We start from the raw sequence: 10216 nt of genomic DNA on the forward strand, positions 1-10216 counted from the left end.
GAAGTAAAGTATCTAAGGGATCGTAGGTGATTATACGTTAAGATGATCACGGAGATGTGAAGGTGCTAAGTTATGAAGAGACTAAAAAGTAAAATCTTAAATTCAATGCGATATTTAACTGGAAGCCAATGAAGTTGTCGGAGAACAGAAGTAATGTGCTCAATATAAGGTGTTCACATAATGATCCAGGCCACCAAACTCTGGATGACCAAAAAAAAAAAAAAAAAAACATTTGTGAAGAAACTTTTGTGGAACACCACTGAGAAATTAATTATAATAATATGTTTAAGAGGTGACTAAAGCTTACAAGAATAGTAGTATTATTAGCCGTAATTAGGGGAAGTCGTGGCCTAATGGTTAGAGAGTCGGACTCGTAACCCAAAGGTTGCGGGTTCGGCCTGATGTATTCTGAATACAAATTATTTTCCGAATGTAAATGCAATTTAATACCATCCATCTGTGGTTTGTTGGGTTATCAAATAGACTAGACAGTCTGCTCCCATCGCTCTGGCAAGTGGTCAGTTCTCACCCAGAACAGATCTGCTACTACTAAACAATGGCTAATTTCTCAGTTCTTGTGTTCTCCTCCATCTTTAGATGATCAATCATGCCAGCGGTTGTGACTGGACAGGAGGCGGCCTGTCTCTCTTTAGGAGAGACAGAGAAGTGAATGCTTTGTGTCAGCCGATCTGATGGCCTCTGCTGGGATCCATGGCACTGACCCCAGGGACGAATCCGTCTCTCTGCCTGACACACACCTGAAGATAGGATGTGTTTGGGACTCTTTAGAATGGTGCCAATTGATTTCTCCTTTCACTTCCCTGCTCCGGCACATTCTCTCTGTCGCTCTCCCTTCTCTATTTTCTTAGAGGAGGAATAGACATATGGAGCATGAAGTTTTTAGCGGAGTGACAGCGCTCTGACAGATAGTCAAAAGCAGTATTATCAAAGGCTGATGGAAGTCTTGAATGAAGTGGTTAGGATCTATATTGGTTTCGGGAGAAGCGATGGCCTCATATCAGAAAGGAAGGGATCTTAAACGAGGTGTGGGAGATGAATGGAGAGCTGGCCAAATGATGTTCAGATTAAAATGAACTGACGGCAGAGAGGGAAAGGTTATAGATGAGCACATTTCCAAGTTTTTGCTCTCTTTTCGCGAAACCTGTGGCGATATACCGTTGATTGTTTTACTGATTAGAAGACATGTCTGATAATGCAAGCAGAATACAAGAAGAAAAAACATTATTACAAGTCTCAAGTGAGCATAACGCACTTATCAGGTTCAGACAGCGAAAATGTCATTTTATACATAAAAATTGTTCAGGTCTATTTGCAGAGATAGTAATTTAGGAATCAAGCACACGTCACACAAAGTAAAAAAGTGTCCTCGTGTAATGACTGAGCGATCCAGCCTGTAATTTGAGACTATTTGAAAGGTGAAGCACTGCTGTTCTGGGTGACAGGAATAAAATGGAAAGAAAATCGTAATTGTGATCTTGATTCTCGTCAGCTTTATGCCAGAGTCACTGACTTAACCAGACCTGGGTTTGTTCGTAATGACAGCAAGCTTTTAACTCCAAACAAAAAATGAGGAGAAAACGCCACATTGCTCAATTGCTGTCAGCGCTCATCTCAGCTCACTGTCTGTAAGCCACAACCCCAGATCTACTGCCCTGTTTCAAGCAGAATGTGTGAATAATCAAAAAGGTGTTGGTGCTAGTCATAATGACGGCGTGTTACAGAGAGAGGTCAGACAACTTTTAAAAGAATAAATCACCCCAAAATGAATATTCTGCCATAATTTGCTCACATTTATGTTGTCGTTTTGCAAATATTTCATTTTTTTTGTGTTCCACATAAGTAATAAAGTCATACACAATTGGAACGACATGAAGAATGGCAAATGATCACAGAATTGTAATTTCTGGGTGAACTATACATTTAATCTTATAGACAGATTTTTTTTCCCCCACAAATCCCACAGGCTTTTTTTTTCAGATATTTTATGAACCGGTGGTCGGTCGAAGTCTGTACTCGTTCCACCGGTGATTCGAAAGTTAATGGTGCTTTTTTTGAATCCCATTATAATGTTTAGATATATAATGAACATTATAATGTGATAATACAATAATTTATTATATAAAATATTGCCAAAGCATTATACGAAAAAAAAAAAAACATGACAAGAATGACAAGAAAAATAAATATACAATGTAACAATAACAAATAGCAATCTCTCTGATAAAAAAAATACCATTAAAAATAGACCTATGTATCAATTACACCCATGTTTCTTATACAAGAGGTTTTATATTTCTCAAACTGATATTGGTTAAGCTCAGTCCCCAAACAGTGTAGAATCAACTAATTTTAAGCCACTACATCAACATCTTTCACCATGTGATCATTTCACTAGTGTTTGTTAAAGGTTTCTCAGTTATTATGGCCCGTATGTCTTCTCATAATAAACAGACATTTGTAGTCCCATTGCCCAACAAAAGACTCTTATGAACAGGTTCTTTTACGTGAATCAAAAACATTCAGTGCAGCCAGTGTCATCTGACTTCAGAATGAATGAATCTTGTGAACCAGTTCCCCTAAACTGAATCAAAAACATACAATGCAACCTGCCTGCATAAGGAATGACTCTACACAATGTAGCTCACCTCCGTTTGAAATGAATCAAAAATATACAGCACACCCTGTTTGCTTCAGTTTTGCAGATGAATTATTTGAACAAGTCAGTTGTTTTTAGTGAATAAAACTTATACAGCTTGATTTGTGAGATTTGTGAATCATAAAATCATGAATCCTATCCAAACTGCCATTCCATATAGACGAAAAAGTTCGCTGCTACACTCGCATCTGCACCAAATATAGCTTAGAATCACCATTAAATATTTAACTTTCACTCCCAAGTTATTTTAAAAGCAGGCATCATAAAAGAAAAATGATCAATAAAATGGTTGAAAATAATATAGATGTTGTATATATACAGCTGTATTAGCAAATCTACGTCTATAGCAGGACTGCACAGAATAGCATATTATTCTGTATTCTAACACCTCCCCAAACAACCCACTGTCAAAACCAATAAAACATCCAAAATACTGCATGGAATCAGAGGCGATGCATTATGCACCTGCCAAGGAGACCCATATGAGCTGCTTTTCTTCTTTGCTTTCTTCCCGTTGTTCTTTTTCTCTCTGCATTGTTGAAACATATCAGGATGCCCCGTTCTGTTCCTCACTGCATGCAGCACAGCTGAGGTGTGGGGCAGAAGGGGCCGGTGCAAATGTCCTGCTGGGCTGCCAGGCTTCTTTTATTCATCCTACCTTGATGGAGGAATTTGTTATGGAAATATATGGTACGTTAGTGGTAGCAGCAGGGAACCAGGTTTCAAAATAATGAATCGTGCTGGGAAGCCACAGCTCTGGCCCATTTTATCTATGAATTTGTAATTGCATATTCAACACCATCTACAGCACTAGATTCGGCATATTTATGCTGTAGCTTGGGTGTACAGTAGCCCTCTTGTGGATCTTTTGATAGGTTTCTCACAGACAACAGTTATGCGTGGATTCATTTGATGCGGACGCCTCCAATGTTTTGTTTTGTTCAGAGCACCATATAACATTCTCTGATTTTGCACCTTTCCAGCTGCCTCGGTTTCTCTCTAGCAAGTGACCATAAAAAGTCCACTGGCCTTGTGGATCCATCTACATCCTGGGAATTCAGTGTCCTCTCGCGGAGGAGAAAAGCAAAGTGACACAAATTATTTACTGTGTGTAATAATTCATAGTAATGGCACTGGGGACGAGTTATCAGCAAAGTAATTACCGCAAACCACGGAGAGAACCTTGTGCAGAGGGCTCCATGTGTCTCTTCGACTGCCGGTGATGGAGGTCAGTCTGCGTCTGCTGAGAGATATTGATAAGGTACTGCAAACACAGACTGTGACATTCATTTAAGGGTTTTGTCCTCACTTTATAGAGCAGGGGGCGCTATAAAACATGTAAGAGTTAGTTAGAGACACTATTAGTTTAACCAGTTAGAAATGAGCTAGAGGTTCATATGGAATGTGTGTAAAAAGCAAGCAGATAGGAACAGGAATATTATTACTGATAAAGAAATACTAGGTAAACGTCTCACGAATCCATTTAGAATCAAAGATGTTTTCCTTGTTGCCAGGTTGTCTAGTAATACCCACCCCTGCCGTAATCCTCCACAGGTTGCTGGATCTCTTTGAAGACAAACTATGTGGCCCTCGTAAGACACAACAGCACTCTGCACCTCCTAAAGAGAGGTCAGGACTAGAGGAGCACAGCGGCATTTTCCTCTCATCTCTGGAGATCACAATACTTCTTACAGGAGACTCGGGAAGAGTTCAGTGACATATTATCTGTGCAAATCACAGCTGGGAGATGAAAAAGTGGGGTTAGGCATTTTGGGTTAGGGTTGTAGCACAATAACAAAATGATTTTGATTTGAATATTTCCTATAACTAGAGCCCTTGCACAAGGACATTAGTAAAAGGTGTGCAATTATCAATTTAGGGAAATCATTTTGCCATCTGTGATCATGACCCTCAATGGCACAGTAATTTAATTAATCTCAATTCCTCAGTACATGCTATAGTCATTTTAAGGAAGTAATTTTGCAGTGAATGATCATGTGATCCTAGCTGACACATCCTTGCCATTCATTTTAAAAGCTTAGATGGGATTTTAAACTTCTCAGTTTCTCCTGGACTATAATTGGAAAATATATCTCACATATTTACATATATTAACATTTGCTTCTGAATGCCACAGAGAAACAGTACATTAATGACAATTAAAGACATAGAGAGGTGAAATCTAACTATAGTTTACAGCTATTAACATTGAGGAAATGTTATAAAGTTAACATTCCAAGTAACCCTTCGCAGGGAGCTTGATTGACAGGCCATCTGAGCAATCATATCACCGAATCCGCCATTTTGTCCATCAAACAAATCAGACAGGACAGTAGATCAACGTCGTGGACTTAAACTTGAAAAATAGTGTGTATTAACATTTATCTTTCCACGGTTGAAACAAGATACCTTCTGATGTTCATTCATGTTTATTTTGTGCTTTAACCAGTGAATATGAAAAGATGATTGGTTTACGTGCCGCTTGAACTGCGGCGCTAGTGATCAACACATTAAACAGCCACAAAATGGTATTTATTGTTTGAATTTCTTAAAAAAATGAGGAAATTTGAAAGCAGCGACTTTGTTTCATACCAGAAGTAACCTGCTCTGTCTTATCTGTCGGCATCTTGTCAGTTTTCTATTTGCTCCGAGATTTATTTTTCACTGTGTGGCGTGAGAGTAGCATGGCTTGTCGGACATAGCAACAGTGACTAAGGGGGACGGGTCTTTGCGAAGGGTCAATTCCAGAAAAAGTACCAGTGATATGTTGTCACGTAAGTGTACTGCACTACACCCTTCAGAGTGAGTACAGCATAGTTATGCCCCCTTTCAAATGGAACTCACCCAAGATTTCAGTCTCTATATATTTTTTGTAATTGAAAACAAATTAAATTCTAAAGTTTTCAATCACAAAAATGATTTTATCCATTAAGTGCTTTAGAGAAGTTATAAAGTGAATGCTGCGGGCACATGAAATTATAATAATAAAAATCTCTGACATTTTTGATGCAGTATTTTGAATAGTTTACAAGCATGTGCAATTTTGCTGATAATAATTCTGAGAATACAAAGATATTTATGGATTAATATCTGCTGACATTACCTGCTGGATACGGTGCAACCATAAAACACACAGACATCATGCCCAGGGAAACAACTTTATAACTTTATTCATAGTTGATTTATAGCAAAGCAAACATCATCAAAGGATGAAGGCAGAAGTTCATCTGATATACAGTATGGCACCACTTAAAGAAGTAAATCAAGCTTTTGAATACATTTTTAATCATTATCAACCCAAAAAATCATATGCAAGATAACCAAACAACCAAATCAAAACCCAAACAAAAGGACTCATCAAAATAATGTTGTGTGTTTAAAGAAAGAAGTGCATCATCACTCATCATCTGAAGTAGCATTTAATTCATTCAAAGCCACACACTTACTATTTGCCTTTTATTTTAGCCATCACCAGTTTGTGATTATGTACTACTTATTTCATGAAATAAGGCAGATTTTTTTTTTTAGAGATGCAGAGACAATCTGGTAAAAATATTGAGAGCTTGCAACTGAGATCTGTTTATGCATGTGAAAGGGAGGGAGACCGAGAGGGACTGTAAATAAAACATTTGAAACAATGCTGGCATGCATCTAGATACACTTGAGGGAATTCATTTGTTAGCGCACTCATCAAAAACGGCCACGTCAGTCTTACACAACAGGTTTTCCTTTTTTTATACAGGCATTCGCAGTAGTCAGAGCAGCTTTGAAGATGAAACATGATCAGCGCTCGTTTGATAGATTAAAGGGGGGCTCTGCGAGCGTGACGTGTCGTTTCAAAGCAGAGGAGCGCACAAACGCCTCTGTTATATAGCGTGCAGTAGGGAGGAATGCCACCACTCCATAGAGGAGATTAGAATCAAGCGATGTTCTCCTCGTTTGACCTGACTTGGTTCTATAGCTCACACACAAAGCGAAAACCTCTTTAAAGTGACATCATTGGTATATACGCACACTCACTCACGCACAAACAGACATTTATAGCCATTTTAGTGTTTTTCACCTGAAAGAAATCTTAATCGGTGGACAGGCCTGTGGAATCCAGTCATATTTGGTCTGAATCTTGTATTACGAGTGCTCTGCGGCATGGAAAATTTAGCCTTGGCTTTGCACTTTGTCAGAAGTATTACAAATCAGCGCGTAACTAAAAGCGGCAGGATGATTTTAGGATGTGTTTTGAGCAATCTACCTAATTTAAACCAGTTCAAATCCAGCACCAAGATGCTATATTGAAAAAAAAAGCAAAAAACTATTGATCAAGCAGCATGTCAGTGAGGTATAGCAGTCCTCCTCCAGCTCCACAATCCCTGCACTCTCTCTGATATGTTCAAACTCTCATTTGATCCTTTTTATATAGCTATATATCTGATTTATTATCAATATGAGGAAGCGGAAAGGAAATACAGGTTTAATAGAAGGAAAAATGGTGAATGAAGTGGGGGGGTGGGGGGTCAACTCTTTTCCCAGTATTTGTGGGCGACTCTCTAGCGTGGGACAAAATTGGTGTGATATTTGCCTTCACACAGTTTGCCGTTACTCGTTCCTATGAGGCTGATTGTCGTCTCATTCCTGTGCGTTCTTATCGCCTTGGCCATCTTGAAGAAAACAAACATGACAGCAGAATTAAGTATACATGTTAGAAAACAAGCAGTTAAACCTAATGCACAAGGCTGACAGATTGGTGTCAACATGAAAGCAACATTGAGCATATTTACTTTTTCTTTGACAAACTTTTTTTATTTTCCAGTATCAATTAGAAGTGGAGCTACAACTAAAAGTAATAGAATATTTGTTTATTGTTTCATTAAATAATCAGATAATTAATCAGTAAAAAATTTTTTTTTTCCATTTTATTCTGTATTTCATTAATATACATTGTGCCAAAAAGTATATTTATAAACAAATATAAAATAATAAATAATTAGTATATAATATTCGATATACAATGATTTTTATATTTATAACTTATTTTATATTTTATAACTTTTATATTTAATATATTTTACAAATAAAGTATATATATATATATATATATATATATACACACACACATACACAAACACACACAACTTACGAATGTATACTGAATATTCAATATAATCAAGTATTCAGTATAATTTAACAGCAACTTTATATCTAATTTAACAATAACTTGCTGTTCAGTCAGTCTGTTTTGACTTGAATTGAATTTCATGTTGACTTTAATATAATAATATCATATATTATATATTTGAATATAGAACCAACTTTCTTTTAGTTAAATAAACGTCCAACTAAATTCTACCTGTATACCTGTTTGTACAGATACACACATAAAGATACTGTACTAAATTATGTCCTGTCAAACGCGAAGGGAATTAATATAAATGGCATGCTGGGAGTTTGTATGTGCGGCCCTAAGAGGGAAGCTGACCCCGGGGTTCCCGAAATGACAGCACAGCAAAACTCTTATCACACATGATTTATCAGCTTTCTCGCACTGCGTCATCTCTGCGCTCCGATCACACACGCTTTGTGTTTGATTTATTAATGTCCGTGAGGTGGGCATGCAGGTAATTCATCAAACTCAATTTAAGGAGGCATGCCAACACGTTTACTCTGAAAAATCAGGGTCACTCCGCAGTTCCAGATCAGCAGAGAGAAAGTGAATGAGAGAGAAAGGAAGTGAAGGAATTGCGGGTAAAGCATACGAGGCAGAAAAAGTTGGGAGCTTTTAGCTGAATGAGAAGGACAATGACAGAGACGGGGACATTTACTGAAGATGAGAACTGCATAGAACTGGAGAAGTCGTGGCCTAATGGTTAGAGAGTTGGACTCGTAACCCAAAGGTTGCGGGTCCGTGTGCACTTTGGATGGGATAAATGCAGAGCACTAATTCCAAGTATGGGTCACCATACTTGGCCAAATGTCACGTCACTTTTTTTTTTAAAGTGTGTTTCTCGGTTTTATTCACAGCTCTTATTGATTTATTGCTTTTACCTTCAGAATTTGGTCTGGTGTCTGGTGGAGTTGCGTCGGGCTCTTGTGAGCTCTTATCTTGGGCTTTCACATCATCTAGATACATATTAAGGAGAGAGATGGGAATGAATGACTCAATATCACAGCTGAGCAGAGGAATTCAAAGTTAGATGCCACTGGGTGACATCTCATTGGCTACTGAGCTTCTCCTAGCTGAAATAAATGCAGCGGATGCTAAAGGCTATGCCTGAGGCAACAGAGGCTTCAAGAGAAGAACATGAGACTGCAGAGATCAGGATGACGAGATACACCTGTGCATGCATCTGAAAATACATCCAAGCTCGCTCTTCTTTCTTCTGTATAAATAATAAAGCATGCATTTGAGTTTACTTGAGTAAATGCAACATTTACGATCCTGTTCCCCTCTTTTTTCCTGTCAGTTCTTGCGTCTCTCAACTGTCATAAATAGAAAAAAGTGGCAAAAAGGTCTGTAACCTGAAAATTCAAATTTAAAAATGCATCCAGACATGCACTTCTTTCTTCTGTATAAATAATAAAAAATGCATTTGAATTGGAGTCGTGACCTAGTGCTTCACGCACATGCTCAGAAATGACTGGGTGACGTGAGTTCCAGTCTGATCCTGTTGCTGGATTTTGTTCTCTCTCAACTTTCATATAAATAACTAAAGCTCATTTACATCTGGAAATGCACATACACTCTGCTTTCTTCTGAGTAAAATAATAAGCAATGAATTTGAATTTAAACCATGAAATGATCAAAAGGCCAAAAAATAGTTTTAATTCACACATCTTTGTTTTTACCTTTAGTGCTGTTGCTGGTGTTGCTCTCCTTGGCTGTTGTAACACTTTGATCAGCATCTAAATAAACAAAAGTCATAAAATAATGTGGTAAGTTCTATGTGCCTTTTTTCTTTTGATTTTATTACAATTATATTGGCTCCACATGCTGGATTCCTCATTATCATCTTCAGGAAGAACAGCAACTACATTCTTTAATCTCCAAAACATGATTTATTTATGTATTTATTTATTGGTTGGTTGGATATGAAACATCCTTTTAAAGTTCATATTTCAAATCACAAATTTGCATAGGTATGAAAAAAATAAAGGTAATTGCAACTTATTTTTTCTCACAATTGTGAATTTATTTTTGTCTCAGAATTACAATTTTATACATCATACATTTTATAAATCATAAATTCTGCATTTCTTCCTTAGAGTGTACATCTCGTAATTCTGTTTTTATTTTTATAAAAAAAAATTAAAAAGGTAATTCTGTCATGAATTTTCCATAATTCTGACTTTTCTGAATTCTCTAGCAATTGCAAATTTATATCTCACAATGCAGACTTTTCTTCTCAGAACTGCAAGTCTATTTCTCACAATGTTGAGCATGTATTTCACAATTCAGACTTAATTCTCAGAATTGCAAGAAAGAAAGTCTGAATTGTGAGATAAAAAGATGCCATAACATTTTTTATTAACCCCCCCCCCCCAAAT

General features: G+C 37.2%; 1 protein-coding gene across 1 annotated transcript in view; it reads right to left on the reverse strand.

The window, feature by feature from the left end:
* Positions 1-5827: 5827 nt before the first annotated feature.
* Positions 5828-10216, reverse strand: part of macrod2 (mono-ADP ribosylhydrolase 2) — a 606396-nt gene continuing 602007 nt past the window's right edge. The window contains exons 17-19 of the mRNA XM_016442374.1: positions 9518-9574; positions 8717-8791; positions 5828-7332 (exon numbers count right to left, since the gene is read on the reverse strand). Of these exons, the coding sequence (XP_016297860.1) occupies positions 7301-7332; positions 8717-8791; positions 9518-9574 (164 nt within the window). The 3' untranslated portion in view covers positions 5828-7300. The remainder of the gene's footprint in view (positions 7333-8716; positions 8792-9517; positions 9575-10216) is intronic.

The sequence above is a fragment of the Sinocyclocheilus anshuiensis genome, unplaced genomic scaffold (genome assembly GCF_001515605.1).
Source record: "Sinocyclocheilus anshuiensis isolate Anshui unplaced genomic scaffold, SAMN03320099.WGS_v1.1 scaffold487, whole genome shotgun sequence".
In the NCBI taxonomy this organism is placed as follows: Eukaryota; Metazoa; Chordata; class Actinopteri; order Cypriniformes; family Cyprinidae; genus Sinocyclocheilus; species Sinocyclocheilus anshuiensis.